Consider the following 17,358-nt stretch of genomic DNA (forward strand, 5'->3'; position numbering starts at 1 on the left):
TTCCTTAAATATCTTTTTTTTTTTTTTTTTTTTTTTTTTTTGCGGTACACAGGCCTCTCTCTCACTGTTGTGGCCTCTCCCGTTGCGGAGCATAGGCTCTGGACGCGCAGGCTCAGCGGCCATGGCCCACGGGACCAGCCGCTCTGCGGCATGTGGGATCCTCCCGGACCAGGGCACGAACCTGCGTCCCCTGCATCGGCAGGCAGACTCCCAACCACTGCGCCACCAGAGAAGCCCTAAATATCTTATTTTCTCTCCCCTTATAATGAGAATGATCACTCTTCTCAAAACTGTGCCAGTTTCTCCACATTTAAGATCCGATGACTAAAAAGAAATGGTTAAAATATTTAGTAATCTAGAGACTAAAGAGTACAAAAGGTTACTCTCCCAGATTCTGAATGATGTACTTCTGAGTCCTCCAGCATTATATTGCTTTTAATTCACAACAGCATTATGCCGCTGATCTGTACCCAGTCTATAACCCCAGAGTTTTTTTTTTTAATGTACAGTTTTACATCTTTATTGGAGTATAATTGCTTTACAATGGTGTGTTAGTTTCTGCTTTATAACAAAGTGAATCAGTTATACATATACATGTGTTCCCATATCTCTTCCCTCTTGCGTCTCCCTCCCTCCCACTCTCCCTATCCCACCCCTCTAGGTGGTCACAAAGCACCGAGATGATCTCCCTGTGCTATGCGGCTGCTTCCCACTAGCTATCTATTTTACGTTTGGTAGTGTATATATGTCCACACCACTCTCTCGCTTTGTCACAGCTTACCCTTCCCCCTCCCCATATCCTCAAGTCCATTCTCTAGTAAGTCTTACAACCCCAGAGTTTTATATTCTATATATTATACTATCTAATTCATTCCACATGTCATCTTTGGGGCAATGTTTCCTTGCATCTACTTTGTACTTACTCCAATAAATTTCACATGGCTTTTAATTATACTATTTCCCCATTATGTTATCACTCTTAATTTTTTTATTTGATACTATTTTCTAAAAATTTGATTAATACAGTCTCAAATTATTTATGCCATCAGTAAATCTTCCACTTCATAAATGAAAGGCATCACAAAGAGATATGGCAAAATAAAATTCAAAGTCTGACACCAGTCTAGCTTAAGCTCTAAATGAGACAAAAAGATGAAGAAATGACCGTTTTTAGTGGCAGTGTGCCTTCTGCTATCCAGTGGTTGGTCTCAGGTCATTAATCATGAGCTAGAATTACACAGATCAAAGTTTTCCAAATGTTTCTGCTAAAGGGCTGCTTACAGCAGAAGAGTGAGGGGTTCTTTATAACCCTCAAAACAATCAAACAAACAGATTTGACATGAGTATAAAAAAGTAACAAAAGACAGTAGCCTAAAGCACAATAAATCAGTATAATGCATTAATATTTGAGTATCAGCAACTAGAAAACTAATATGAGAGACAAAAGAACAGACACACTTTAAGATATCTTACATCAGCAGCTCCACAAGTCTCCTACATACTCCTGCATCAATGACTGCTTGAATTTTATCATTGGGTCCATCTGATAGATATGAGAGGGCCCAGCAGGCATCAGCCAGTACATCAGTGTCACTGACAAACAGCAACCAGGAAAGCACATTCAGACAGGGGGAAACCTATAAAGGGAAGATGATATGATTATGAAATTCAACAGAATAAAAGCAAGAAATGAGGGGGGAAACTCCAGAAAGCAACCAGGCACACACCTGGTGACTTCTGGTGTGATTAATACTTCTGAAGATGGAGCAGTAAGTGGCCAAGTGACATTTCCATCTTTGGGAATGCTGTCAATAACCCTGCAGTTTACTTTGATGAGGTAGTCAGAGCCCAAGGAAAACAGTTTCAAAGAGCAAAGTTTAATATATACCAATTCTCAGAGTGAGATTCCTTGTCAAAACACTCTTTGTGGATCAGAGACGTAAAGGAATTTTCCTAAGTGTTAAAGCTAGGAAATTCTGCATTTTAGATACTTTGTTACAAGCAAAAAATGCCATGTTTTAAGAGTAATTCAGAGCTTTTTAAAGGCAGTGAAAATTTATTTCAAATTCAAACAAAAATAAACAAAAAGACCTATTTTTCTAGAAACAAATTATTCTCTTTCTATTCACATTAATATTGGTTCTTAGACTCTTCCCATTGCGGAGCACAGGCTCCGGACGTGCAGGCTCAGCAGCCATGGCTCACGGGCCCAGCAGCTCCGCGGCATGTGGGATCTTCCCGGACCGGGGCACGAACCCGTGTCCCCTGCATCCGCAGGCGGACTCTCAATCACTGCGCCACCAGGGAAGCCCTCTTAGACTCTTTTAACTGTACTTTTTCTGCCAATTTCCCACAAGCATAATCCTTACCTTTGCAAATTCTGGAGGGGGACTTTTTCCTCTACAGAGATTAGACAAAGCCCATACTGCATTCCGGGTCATGGTCAGGCGGTTTTGCTTTGAAAATAACCTATAAGCATAATGATGCAATGGTAAATGATATAATGGGCATTAATTCTCTGATGGCATAATATAAATATTTAACCACTTAATGCTATTGATAAACAGATGTCTTCAAACAGCTCTTCTCTACAACAATAAAGCTTAATTAATTCTAACACAAGGAATTCAAAATTTTGGCACTTGAATAAGATAGGATGCCCAAGGAAATGATCTGAACAAGTTAGTAAGAAAATATCTGTAATGAAAAGTAACACTAGGAAATCCAAAATGATTTCCAAAGATGCACTGTTTTCTGAGGAACTTCCCGTATTTTTATTACTCACAAAAAAAAAAAAAAAGAAAAAGAAACTTACTGCAGCAGAGGGGGAAGAATATTGCAGTCTAAAACATAGTCCCTGCACATGGTACTATCTCCAGCAATGTTGCCAAGAGCCCAGACTGCCTGTGAAAGAATTATTCATTAATGACAGGCTGTAGAGTTTAATTTTCTCATAATTCCTTCAAAAAAGATGCCAACATATCACAATAACTCTTTACAAAATTATACAGTAGTTAATCAACATATTATACATGGACATTAACTATTAAAACCCCTAAGTTCACTCAACAGGGAGTCAAATGAAATAGTTGTGGGATTGGTGGAAGAAGATCAATACTATTATATAAGTATACATGTGAATACTCATGGGAGTAAACTTATTAAAAGGAGGTACCAGTTCTTATACATATTCTTTTTTTTTTGTGGTACACGGGCCTCTCACTGTTGTGGCCTCTCCCGTTGCAGAGCACAGGCTCCGGACGCACAGGCTCAGTAGCCATGGCTCACGGGCCCAGCCGCTCCGCGGCATGTGGGATCCTCCCAGACCAGGGCACAAACCCGCGTCCCCTGCATTGGCAGGCGGACTCTCAACCACTGTGCCACCAGGGAAGCCCCTTATACATATTCTTAATCTTAGGGGGCCCTACCCTTAAGTAACATTCCATACAGCCATTGGAACATAGCAGAGATCCAAATGGCTTACTCAGCTGATTACAAATGTATTTTAAGCTTACTTACAAAAGAAAACAGTGAGCCAAGAATTTAAGAGCAACCAAAATGCAGAAAACTTTACTCAATTTTTGGGGATGATGGATATATTAATTATCTTGACTGTAATGACAGTTTCATGGATATATACATATGTCAAAACTTATCATATTATACACTTTAACCATATGCAGTTTACTGTAGGTTGATTATACCTCAATAAAGCTGTAGAAGAAAGTCATATTCATTTAGTAATGATTTATATTTATGAATTTGACAAGCTTTGCGGTAATTAGAATTTCATGTTTTCTAAGTGATTTTCTGCACAAAAGTGGCAAAGACTTGCTATGTCAATCAACACGAGAGATTACTATAAGAAAAAACTCAGTAACTGCTTACATGGTCTAAAATGTGTATCTATGGGACTTAAAGAATTTCAGGGTTGGAAGGGAAAAATGGTTTTATGTTTCTAGGAGAAATTCTGCCTATATTCACTATGAAATTTTCTATTTTGGTTAAGTTTAGATTTCTAGAACACTCCCTGTGATGAACTATGGATTGTCATATCTAAGCGGTAAAACTGAGATTCTGAATATAAGACTGAAGGGAAAAATTGTATTCTTTGACCTGCTTCTCTTTACTTGTTTCAATTTTTACCTGCTCCTGGACATCTTCAAACTCTGAGCTGAGCAACTCTATGAAGATAGGCACAGCTCCTGCCTGAATCACAATCCGGGTCTGAAGAGAATTTCCTGAAGCAATATTTGTCAGTACCCAAGCTGACTCAAACTATAAAGATAAAAATAATTTCATTATCTTATTAGAATTTAATAGCTTGTTTACTTATAACAATAAGGTTTTCTGTGCATGAAGAAAAGAATCTGAGATCATTATTTACACATAATCTATCAGGTAAATACTATATTAATTTTAAATGAAGAATTCCTGAAGAAATAACCTTAGCCTAGAGGAATACTCAGGGTGTCTAAAATTTCAGATCAAGGCAGAGCTGACATGAGACCGTAAGAAGAATGAGGGAGTGCTTCATATACTGACATGGAATGATCTCCCAAGACATAAATGGAGGAAAAAGAAAAACAATGTACGTTAATATGGTACCATACTGTATTTTCCAAAAGGGTTAAGAAGGAATATATGCATCAATTTACTTATTGCACAGAATATCTCTTGAAGGAGTCACAATAAACTGTAAATACTTGTCACTTACATAGAGAGCTCGAGGTGAATGGGAAACAAGTATGGGAAGGATAGGCACTTACAGTAAAGCCTTTATGTACCTTTTGGCCTTAAACCATGTTTATTATCTAATAAAAATAAAATTAAATAATTTCTATAAAATGGGCAGAGTGAAATGGCGAAAGAATAAAACTGTAAAATGTGTAAAATACAGGCAGAGTGAAAAAGGCAGAAGACAACTGAAATGATAAGTAGTCCGAAAGGAGTTAACGGGCATACAACTAACAGAAATGGCAACTTCAGAGCATAAGAGCTTCCAATAAATGAGAAGTCTCCAAACCAAGGCACAGAGGTAAGACTTTTTTAAAAAGAGCATTCTTAAAGGTTGATAAACTGGTAAACAGTATGAAGGAAATTATGGCCAACAAAAAATACAGCACGTTATTAATTCTACACATCTCTATAGTAACTTGACTCTTTAGCCTAATATGATGAAATCCAAGAATGACCCCTTAAAATCCAAGAATGAACTTATATTACAATTCTATTTAGAGTTCTTAATTAAACTTTAGTTTTGTTTCCTTCTCCTGTTCTGTCTTCTATTTAATATTCTTTAATGAAGCACATATGGGGAAGAAAAAAAATTCAGTGACATGCCCCTTGAATGAGAAATCAATAAAAAGTCATCAAAAGATGGAGCTGTGACTCCTTTAAGCTTTGGGGTCAATTGAAAGGCAGGTGTCATATGGAAAACTAAATCATCAATCACTTGGGGTACAGGAAAATGAAAGAAATGGGAAGACAATCTGATTAGCCCAGTCCAAAGCTACATGAATGATAGTAAATTTATAGCAGAAGACACTTAAAGAAGGGATATTCAAAGAAACCTAAAATTTGATACACAGAAGTGAAATAAAGTGGTCTGATATCTAGTTAGGACACTGATATTACAGCAGCAGGGAGGCCAGACTAGGAGCACCACAGTAAAACATTTTTTTGCCTGATAACTCTTTGCTATAAGAGAAGTTCAGGAGACTTTTAAACACTGAGTATCATAAAATAAAAACTCATATCACCTCTGTAATTAAATTACTACTCAAACCAATGTACAAACCCTTTTCAGTCTGTCTGAATTGAAACTTGACATTTATACAGTACTTTACACTTTCAAAGCATCATTCACATACTCTCAGGTGTTCCTTACAACAACCCAGAGAAGCCTGGCTTTTCTAGTTTATTAATGAGGAAACTATCAGAAAAAGATCCAATGATCACTAATCATTTGAGTAATCCCAGTCAGAGAGCTAGATTACAGCCTCCTAATCTAGTAGGCTTATGGCCCCAACCATAGTTTCCTCTCTGAAACACACCTGTAACACTGACAAGAGTCTTCCAATTGCTTGCAGTTTTGGTATCTAGGGCAAGAAATTCAAATAATGATACGACAGATTATTTAGGGTTATTATTTATTATTTAGGGTATGCTAAAAGGAAAACACAGTTCACCTAAAATGTAGCTTCTTTTGCTTACTAGGAAAATGAACTATGAAGTGGGTACAAAAGCCAACTTTCCTACAAGAAGAAAGGCTCAAAGTTCAACAGAGAGTCATCAGCATCTGAGACCATGTCAAAAAAATGAAAACTTTGAGGAAAAGCAACCTGTGAAGAATGAATAAGATCAGCATACATAGCAATCTATATCAAAGAGAAAAAGGTTTGCAGTGAGATTTTGATGCAAAAGAAATGGTGACAATAAACTGAGTAGATAAAGGATATATTAAAGAGTTATCAATGAGAAGAAATTAGAATGATAATTGCTAACAGAAGTCAAACTGCTGTTTGTCTGATGAGGTTTAGCCCCAAAGGTCTCCCAGAAAAAGAGAGATTTCCAGATGCCACTGAAATGAATAAAATGGAGAAGCAAAACAGAATAGAGTGACAATGATTAGGAGAATGGAGAATAAGTAAATAACAGCCAGAACATGAATGGAAGAAACTCGGAAGTTAGGACTTCTCAACAAAAGAAGAATGTACCAGAGTTATGTTTATCACTAAGAAGTACATAATGATTATAACCTCTGAATGCAAACAAGATTCAAGGTCTCTCTTGGTAAGAATGGAAATCAGAAAGTAGTTTTGCCATTACCGGGGAAAGAAGTAGATGAATAACTATAACCAGAGGGCCAGTGAAAACTCAAATCATATTCATGGATTAATGAGGCATTGAAACACACACACACACACACACACACAAACACACACACACACGGCACTGATTACTGTGATGTTTACCTTGTAAAAACTTATCAAGCTCTATTTGTGCAATTTTCTATACCCATGTGTATATGTGTGACATGAGAAGGAGGCGGGAGGAGAGAGAGTGAGAGACAGAAACAGAGAAACAGAGAGAGAGGCAGAGAGAAAGAGAGACTGAGAATTCCTCATGAGTATAGACCCCTATTAAAGTGTTGGAAGAAGCAACTTTCAAATGTGTTTAATATGTAAGTATGTTTTAAAAAAACTGGCTGTACTTTGAACTATGTAGTTTCTCTTTCACTGGGTATCGCAGTCTTTATTTTTTTGAGTGGGGTGAACATTTCTGTCTCAGGTCCCAGACTAGATTTTAACATGAAAGAGAGTTGTGAAATGGGAATGTCCAGAGTTGATACCAAAAGCAATTGCATAAAGTTATAATAGAAATGGCCAGAAAAGGTAATTTAAGTAACCATGCAACTCAAGAAAAACTCAGCAACAAGATGAAATGAGAAAAACTTAAGAAATGGTATCACCTGAAGTAGTACCCCAAACTATTATAATCTTTACTCCTCTTTGTTGTTTTAAACTACTATATTCTTAGTGTTCCAAGAATGGCATCATGCAAGGAAACAACCTGTCATGCAGCTGTGATTGCTTACAAATTGTAATTCCACTATTATTTTTCACTGTCCAGAACTTTCTAAATAAGGCTACAACTGAAATCTGAAGGGCACGCTGAAGATTTTGGTATGTTCTCTTTTTCCTTTCTCAATCTCTACCTTCTGGTGCTCAGTTCCTTAAAATAAGGAAAATGAGAATCCAAAACTGAAGTACTTCTGACCTCCTATCAAGTTTCCCACTCCAGGTTGAAGTACGCCTGGTTCCCTTTCTCCATTTGGATCAGGACTCTGTTGCTGGCCACTTTGCCGGTTCCACTCTGGTTCCTAGCAAATGCCAGGCTCACCTGGAGAGCAAGTGAAAAGAGAGGCTCACATCAGAAAAATAAATCCAGATATCAAACTCTGCAGAGAACAGTGCCTGAGTCATCTGAGCAACCTTTTAAGATAGGTAGAGGGATCAACGAAGATGGGGAAAAAACACAGGAAGATGGAGGCTTAACTGCAGTTTACCACATTAAGCTTTTAGTGTGGACAAGAAAGGTAGAAATGGGAAAACTAAACCAATTTAATTCAAATTTACAACTTTAACAGGAGTATCTGTTTAATGACTGGAACTAGGAAGCAATTTACTTATTTCTAGCTATTTTTATAAGCTTCCATAAGAAGGTTTGGGAATATACCATCTCAGCACTGCAAAGGACAGTACAAAGATGTTGGACCTGGACTCAAAAAAACAAACCAAGTGGGCCCAGGGAATACACCATAAGGCAGACCAATCTCATGTCAAGGCTCTCATGTATGGCTGAGGCCTACATGTCACTGTGTTTGAGAATGCTGTTAGTTAAACGGCAGAGTCGGCTTCCAAAGTCCTAGATTCCACCATATTCATCTCATTTGAGGGCAAGTGAGTATCTAGGTAGCACTGCCAAAAGCAGGCATTTTTATCTCCCTGGTTTGCAGTATCCCACTGATAAGGAAAGCCAGAAAGAAAGTGAAGAAACCCTTCACTAGGATTCACAGTTCTTTATGTATGGAATGAAGGGAATAAGTTTGTCCAGTGATTTATTATTGAGTTTAGCTATCATGACTACATATTATTACTCTCTTTCTAGAAGAGAAATGGCAAACACCCCATTCCAAAGACACACTATTCAAATTTCTAATAAGCAGGTAGGAATATCATGGATAACTCACATCCTAGCGATCTCCAAGAAGACAGAGGAAGGAATACCCTCCAAGCTTCCCAGAGCATGTCTAATTATTTAACAATGAAGTCTCCTGGCTCTAAGGTCTCCATCAATATATTTGCTCCTCCTGCTTCTGGGGTAGTCAAGGGTACCCATTAGTCACACTGGAGAAAGAACACCATATTGTGCTTAAATGCACACAGAAGAAAAGCTGGGGATGATGACCTTTATATAATAAACAGGTTCGTTATCTCTAGAGTCTTTGGATCGCTAAGGTGAAAATCATGAGGTGGTCACTTCCAGAGGAATCATTTCTCAATCTTTCAGCCTAATTATTAGTTAGGCTGCACAAGGGTGGAATCTGAGAATTCTGATAGAAGCAAATTAGAGATTTCTGAAGGCTTTCATCTTCAGATGTGTTAAGATACAAACTCTAGGATTACAAAATCAAAAATGATGTAGAATTTACAAGTGTTAGCCAGGAGAGGGCACTGCCTGAGAGAATATACTGTGCTCTTTAGGGAATACTGGAGAAGGTGGGGATGCGGAAAGACCAAATTCTCTGACATTTTTCATTTTAGGACTAGAAAGTTATACCATCTTCCTTTAACACATTAAGGAACTGGACCTCTGCAACCACCTACTAAAAACTGCTAAGTCCAGAAGTAAATTTAATACTTCTGAATTACTCTCATTGTCAGAGACAGGATAGAAACATACTTCCACATGAACAAAATGATAAATTTTCCCTACCTCCCTCTTCCTACAAAGCTTTTCAAATGATAAACTGCAGTAAGGCTCTTCATTTGGTCCCTCTGGTTCTCTTGACAGGTTGCTTAAGGGGCTCGCTCAGGCTCTGTTCTCTGCAGTATTGGTTGTCTGGATTTCCTTTTTTTCTGAGAAAAGTCCTCTTTCTTTGCTCTCTAGGTGAACCTGATTATTTTCCAGGTGTCTGGTGATCCTGGCCTTAGATGGGGACCAGAATTACAATCCAGGAAGCAGCCAACAAAACAGAATCTTAATTCAAATGAACTTGGGGATTAGTAAATGTCAAACTGGAGAAGAAAAACTGATGGGACACTGAAGTACTCTACCTTTTCTGGACTTCCTGTTTTTCCTCTGGAAGGAACTCATCACCGCAACAAAGAGAGTAAAAGAGAGAGAAGGATGGGATGGGAGGAAAGGAGAGAAAATATCAAGACAAAGCATCAAGTCTTATGAATTATCAATAATGCTCTGGACAGTAAGGAACCTGGGGAGAGGAGCTGTTACTTATACTTATAAAGGTGCCCCAGTCCTTATTATACCCTTAGAGTAAGGCAAAGGTAAACATGGGGGTGAAAGTTATCTTTATGATTAACTTGTTATTAGCAAATATTTACTTGGAAAAATATCCCCATTTTGTAATCTACGTAGGACCTAACCAATCTTTATAGTTGCAGAATCTTTCTAAAGGGCCTGAGCCACTCAGAATAGATCCTACAAGTGAGAATTTAGGAATCACAGGTATTTGTTAAAGCATAACTCAGAAATTGATTCAGTTGGTTACTCCAAGGAAGTCTAGCTACTGAATTACTTAATTACTAGTTTACTTAAGATCCAACTTTATTCAGGAACAATATAGTATTTTTAAATTTCTAGATAACTCCCAAGATGAGAGTCAGTTGATAGTTGGTTCTTTTTACTGTAAAAATTATCTAATCCAGAAGCTGTAGAATTTTCTCTTGGAACCCCTATACAACAGTACTAATACAGTAAATTAACATAGGAGAAAGCACACACATTCCCAACAAGGCTACATCCTTGTCAGCTCTTTTGGGGTGGGGCCGGGGGTGGAGGGGAAGGATTAATTAGTACCAGGTTTGGGGATCAGTGAGTGTCTGATCTAGCCCATGTTACAGAGCCCTGAGAAACCCAACAAGTACAATCTAAAAATCCTTCAGGACCAAATTTTACATAGTCCACACTTAGGTCCTTATAATGGCTCCTCTACTGCAAACAATTCCCTACCAGGTAAGTATGATCCATAGTCATCATAAAATAAAAAGTAACAAGAATTTTGAAGAGTAAAACCAAGGGCCTGGATGTTAACAAAGCTATCAAAGCAGCTTGCAATGTGGTTGTCAGGAACATCAGTATCAAAAAATTAACCCTTCATATAGATTAAAATAAGTAACAAATCTGTATACAAAATGTAACTTTGTAAAGGGAATTAAGATATGAGGCAAGAAATGAAAATGGTCCGCACCTGCAATGTACAATTCTCTTTTCGTTTGAGGAACTCCACAAACCTGGCCACTACTCCTGGTGTGCTGATGACTTCATCAATAGGAGGATTAGGTTCTGTCTCCCCATAAAAATAAAAGGAAAGAAGAAAAATAATCCTTTGATTTCAAGGCAAGGACTTTATAAAACTCAAACTTACTTCATAATATCCCTCCCTCCATCTTCAGCATCTCTTTCATATTGTAAATCCAAAACAGAAAAAAAAAATGTAAAACTGAGTTCAGTCACTTTGAGACTAGGGTAGCTTAAAAGATTTCATAATAAGGGAAGCCTTAATATGGAAATATGATGGGCAGAATTCTTAAAATTACTGCCTCTACTATTTTAGAAAACTTAGAAAGTATGGGGAAAAACATCAAAAGACAGCCACTGTTATTATTTTGGTATACTTCCTTCTAACCCTTTTTCTGTGTATGGGTTTTAAGTCTTTTTTATTTAACATAAATTGTCTGAAAAAACTGGATTAGGAGATTCTGTGCTTGCAGGATCTAATTTTACTGTTGTAGTGATAAGTAGGAGTCAGCAGAAATTCACTAAGAATGACTTGCCAAATTAATCTCATTTTCACTTATGACAATAGAGTATCTTATAAATAAAGTCATTCAATAGAAACTTGTTGGGCAAATAGATTAGAAATGTCCTAAACGATTAGCATTGTAATTTCAGCAAGACATTTGACAAAGTTTTTGATGACATTCATGTAGCTACGCAAGAAAAATGGCAGCTGGATTACAGTACTACTAGGGACTCTTAGCTAAGTCAATGGCCTGTACTGGGAAGGGATGACTAATGGTTCAATGTTAATTTGCAGCAAGCTCTAATGACATGTTCTTTGCCTGGTTCAACATTTTTATCAACCATTCATATAAACACAACAAATAAATTTGATGATGACAATAAAAATGAAGTAGTTAACGTGCTAGATTACAGAAACAACATATAGAAAGAATAACAATAAGCCTAAAATAGCAATAAAACAACAGGGATAAAGCAAAATTCAGCTTTTAGATTTTTTTTAAAGCAATTTTTAAAAATCCACATGACTTCACAGACGAAACCTAAAAATAGTTCATAAAGAAAAGTACTAGGGAGTATAGATCGCTGAAAATGCAATGAAGCATTACTATGCCATGACTACCAAAATAAACCAAAATAAATGATGCTAGCCTGGAGTACATTATTGGAATGTATAGTTTCAGGACAGGGAAGGCAATCTCCCACCACACCTTAGAGTAATAAGAATGCATCTGGAGTACTGTATTCTAATTATCACATTTTAAGAGGAATGGCTGGCAAACTAGAATACATGCAGGAAAGTAGCAGAGTGTTGAAAGACCTTGGAAAACCACATTATCTGAGAAACCCATCTCAGCATGCTGAAAAGAGATAAGACATTTTTAGAAGGGTGGGGACGGTAATATGATAATGGCCTTCAGCTATTTTTAACAGGTTGTCATCCAAAAAGCAATTATTTTTTGCTCTGGTAGTAGGTTTTCTTTCCAGTTAACCTCAAGGGATATATTAATTTACCACTAATGACTCCAAACAACCATAACTTACTATGGGGGGGAGGGGGTGGTCAACTGTTTTAATGCTGATTTACTATCAACATTTTAATATGGCTCAGAGTTCCAGAGTTCTCACTTGCCCAGATAACAAGAAGTATCATATCCCATTCTACCCTAATTATACACACACACACACCAAAAAGGTAGTTATCCTGTCCACCAATAAATCCATACTTAAATTTCAGCGATAAACTGCTAACATTAGAATCAACAATCACTACTCTTTCAAGTGATATTTTAAGTTTTTCTTAAAAAAGAGTGGAATTTCTCAATTTGAATTAACATGAAATATTGCTACTGTTCTTATCACTTTAAGATCTTTTATAAGATACCTCAGAAATGAAAATAATGCTGCCTTCTGGTCCTGGTAAGATCACACAAATAAAAAAGGAAATTCAAAACTTAGCCATGGCTCATAATATACCTATGTCTGTATGTGTCCTTGATAGAGATACTCCAAAGCAAGTTATCTGTAGTGTGAAAAACAGATTATGGGAAAGTAATACTTTGTAAATAAATGAAAAATATACTTAACATATTCAGAACTCACCTTTTGAAAGCAGTTTTCTGAATTTCTGTGTTGCTGAAAGCTGTTGCTCTGGGCTATTGGAAAATATCATTTCAATCATGTCAGAAGTAATAACACCACCCTGGAATCACAAACAAAATACAAATATAATAAAATTTTAACTTAAATTCAAAGGAAAATAAAGATAGTACAAATTGTGGCCAAGTTACTGAGTTAATTATATTTATCTACAAGCGTTACACAACGGTAGGATAATCTTTGCATATATAAATGTATGAGATGATTAATAATGTGATGAAGCCAAAAATCTTTGTCTATCATTAAAAAGCTCACAACCGTGAGAAAGTAATGTTAGTAGTAAACACTAAGACAAGGTGTTTATTCTTCTTCCTCTCCTGCTCATCACATGGCTGGCTGTTCCTTGTCATTCAGATTAAATGTTAAATTATAAAAGAAGGCTTTTCCTGACCTTCAAATCTAAAGCAGCTACTCTATCTCTGTGATCACATCACTCTTATTTTAATCCTATGCCCAGCCCTTTTCAGTTATCAGTTATTCTTCTTAGTTATCTGTTTATTGCTTAGGTTCCCCCAGTATACTGTAACCTCCATGAAAGCAAAACACCCTGTCTATCTTACCACTACATCCCTGATGGGTGGCATACTTCAGATGCTCAACAAATATTTACTGAATGAGTATAGAGTAGTCTTATATAAATCACAGATTCTTGCCACTGTCAAATTCAACAGCTGACTCTTAAATTTATTTAAAATTTCTATTTTCTTGCCTTATTAAAACTTTTCAGTTTCCCACTAGTTTCTTGCTTTACTAGCACTTTCCCATTTCCCACTACAAGCCATCCTCAGCATTAGTGGTTAAACTTTCTTCTCAGGATCATTTGTCACAATGAAATAAAGTTCTTATCATTTCATGAAGGGTAACAGTCAACAAGATAAACTGTGAAGAAAGCTGCACTGAGCTGTATATGCAAGATGGTTGGTAAGCAATACCTAACACTTAAGAATAACCCATGGGGAGAATGAAGCATTCTGCTCTTACAAGTCAGAAAAGTAACTACTTTGAAACTTATAAGTCTGATTCCTGAATAAGCAAAAGTACCTGTATGATTTTTTTTTTTTTTTTTACCTGTATGATTTTGCTATGATTATATTTCCACATATATCTGTTTTCTTCCCTCTCTTATCCCCTTATCATATAACATAAGATGTATTGACTTTACATTCATAGTATTTAAATATTGTTAACTTCACATCAGAGTATTTAAGTTACAGGATATCCAAGAGAGAAGTAAATATCACCCAAGGACTTTTCTCCTTCTGGGGAAAAGGTTAGTGCATTTTCAGCTGCATGCAGGAGAGCTGTATCATGTTACAAGGAGGTATGACCTTGTCATTGTCTTTATCTGAGACTCAGTATGGTTTAAGGAGTTGGGTATGGATGCCACAATGACAAGGAATACACTGGGACAGTTAATTTTATGTGTCAACTTGGTTAGGTTATGGTACCCAGTTGTTTGGACAAACACCAATCTAGATGTTACTGTGAAAGTACTTTTTAGGTGTAATTAACATTTAAATCAGTACACCCGAGTAAAGCACATTATCCTCCAAAATATGGGTAGGCCTCATTCAATCAGTTGAAGAGCAAAGACTGAAGTTTCTTGAAGAAGGAAATCAACCTCAAACTACAATATCGGGACTTCCCTGGTGGTCCAATGGTTAAGAATCCGCCTTCCAATGCAGGGAACGCAGATTCAATCCCTGGTCGGGGAACTAAGATCCCAAATACTGCGGGGCAACTAAGCCTGCATGCCACAACGAGAAGCCCGCACACTACAGCGAAGAAGAACCTGCGTGCCACAACAAAGACCCAGCGTGGCAAAAAAAAAAAAAAAAAAAAACAAACCTATAATATCAACTCTTACCTGAATTTCCAACCTACTGGCTTACCCTACAGATTTCAGACTTAACAGCTCCAATAATTGCATGAGCCAATTCCTTAAAATCAAACAATTGGTGGATCAATCTATCTCTCTCTTCCTCTCCCCCCACCCCCAAATTGGTTCTGTTTCCTCTGTAGAACCCTGAGTAATACAGTCCACAAAATACTTCATAACCATTTAACGTCCACTAAAAAAAAAAAAGAGAGAAAGAGAGAACTCTTCAACTTCCTGAAGAGCCTAGAACAGTTCACAAAATAATAGTGTTGGCAATAACGTCTACATAGATTCCAAAGCAATTTAAACTGCTCTAATTCCAAAAGAAAGCTCGTCCATAAAAACTGGATATCTATGAAGTAAAAAAAGAGAAAAAAATCTATAAAATACTGTGAATATGCTACTATTTGCCAAAAAAAAGAGAGGGGTTTTTCTCAAAAGGAATAATAAGAATCTACTAACAGTGATTGCCAGTGGGGAAAGAAACTGGGTGACTAAGGCAGCAGAAAAAGATTTTTCTTTTTTTGAAAACCATGTATATATATGATCTATTAAAACATATACAATTGATCAAAATAAACTGGAAATCTAGACAGGTGTGATCCATATAAATAAAGCATAATTTTTATCTGTTTATGCAACCTCAAGGAAGTTACAAAATGGGTTACAATAGAAAATTCCAATAGTTGTGATGTGGAATCAGTTTTTAAAATCACATAAATATGTCCAATTTTGTACTTGGAATGAGTAACAAATTGGGATTTCCTTTAAAGTATTGCTTATTATCAACTTTTAAGGAATAATTTTATAATTATCCTTTTAAGTTTTAATAGCTGAATTGATCTCATAATTAGTTAATTCTGTTTAACTGCATGTTATTCAAAATATAATAAACATTTTATGAACCACGAGTTTACAGATATAGTTTCCTTTTAAAATGGAAATGCCAAGTACTTTTTGTAGCCATCTAACCTTTTTTTTTGTTTGGCTGCACCACACAACTTGCAGGCTCTCAGTTCCCCAGCCAGGGATTGAACATGGGCCACTGCAGTGAAAGCCCAGAATCCTCATCACTAGGCCACCAGGGAACTCCCCTAACCTTTTTATTTTAAACTCCAAAAAAGATCTAACCTCATATCTTCATCAGAAAAAGAGTAAAAAGAGGTTCTTTCATTATCCCACTTACTGGTGCCATCTCCATGTTATTAATCTGAGCCTCATGGAAGCCTCCATCTGACATAACTTCTTCTTCTGTTTCTTCTTCTGCTGTAGCAACATTTCTTCGCTTGAATAACTGAAAAATAAAAGTCTGTTACTAAAATAATTCTAACACAAGGTAGTTCAACATCCAAACACTAGGCACCCCACTTTTAAAAAGGCAATAAGGATGGAGCTTTTTGAAAATCATTTTTAAAATTCTAACGTTTGTGCCACCTTCAACCTTTCCTGATGAGGAACTATTTCAGAATTCTCCAGTCTTATAATCTAATGCAATTAAGTATCACAACATACTATCACCAACCCTTGGTGAGGTAAAACTTACTAAGAGAGGCCTGACACTACATGACATATAAAAAAAACACATAAGGTTGAAAAAGGAGCTGAGGCATGCTTGGTCATTTCCCTCTTCACTATTGAAGTGATAGGATAGTCTTACCAATACATCAGGGGAAATAGGATAAAAATCTTGTTAGAATGACTTAATACCTCCCTCATAACCCTAAAGGACAGTGGATCAAGGCTTCCTGACCTTCCCAACCTGTCCACAACCAATGATGACAAATGACCTCTGCTTGAACACTACTTTTAAAGCACCCGTTAATTTGTGCAGGCAAAGGAGAATAGTTCTCACTAATGGCAACTCACTAAGATGCCTTCCGTTACATCCTAGGCAGTACACTTATTCATTAAGCCATGACAGAGTAATAATAACTTATCCTCTCACCCTATATGACTAAAAAAAAGCAGACGAAATCCCTAAAATCATAGGCTTCAGACATCGGACAACAGACAACAGAGGCAGTGATCCTTCAGAAGAAAAGAAACAAGGTTAGTCCTACAATTGCCTGGATGGAGTTTCCAGCCTGCAGCACAGGTAGGGTGAACCTAAACAGGGTCTAGAGGCCCCCTCAAGTGAGGAGACAGCATTCAGAACTGATGAGGCCAAGACACCTAGAATCTACAAGGCAGAGTACTGAAGACAAGCGATCAACACAGAACTCCAAAAATCTGTGAAAGGTTCCCCTTAAGTCTTTACTGGCTTAGTACTT

The 17,358-nt window shown here is 36.9% G+C and overlaps 1 protein-coding gene across 3 annotated transcripts in view; it reads right to left on the minus strand.

Annotated features, from left to right (window-relative positions):
- The window catches only part of KPNA1 (karyopherin subunit alpha 1), a 73,256-nt gene that overhangs the window by 17,666 nt on the left and 38,232 nt on the right, over nucleotides 1–17,358 (minus strand). For 2 of the 3 annotated variants that reach the window (XM_022567104.3, XM_089910585.1), the window contains 7 exons: nucleotides 16,275–16,382; nucleotides 13,153–13,252; nucleotides 10,997–11,091; nucleotides 4,147–4,278; nucleotides 2,816–2,904; nucleotides 2,370–2,469; nucleotides 1,474–1,637 (listed from right to left, as the gene is read on the minus strand). In XM_022567104.3, the coding sequence (XP_022422812.2) occupies nucleotides 1,474–1,637; nucleotides 2,370–2,469; nucleotides 2,816–2,904; nucleotides 4,147–4,278; nucleotides 10,997–11,091; nucleotides 13,153–13,252; nucleotides 16,275–16,382 (788 nt within the window). Of the gene's footprint in view, nucleotides 1–1,473; nucleotides 1,638–2,369; nucleotides 2,470–2,815; nucleotides 2,905–4,146; nucleotides 4,279–10,996; nucleotides 11,092–13,152; nucleotides 13,253–16,274; nucleotides 16,383–17,033; nucleotides 17,336–17,358 lie in introns of those variants that run through there. The other variant, XM_089910586.1, reaches the window with a different exon arrangement.

This window comes from Delphinapterus leucas, chromosome 4 (assembly GCF_059928025.1).
Source record: "Delphinapterus leucas isolate spDelLeu-1000000601 "Yukka" chromosome 4, BTC_Dleu_Yukka2, whole genome shotgun sequence".
In the NCBI taxonomy this organism is placed as follows: Eukaryota; Metazoa; Chordata; class Mammalia; order Artiodactyla; family Monodontidae; genus Delphinapterus; species Delphinapterus leucas.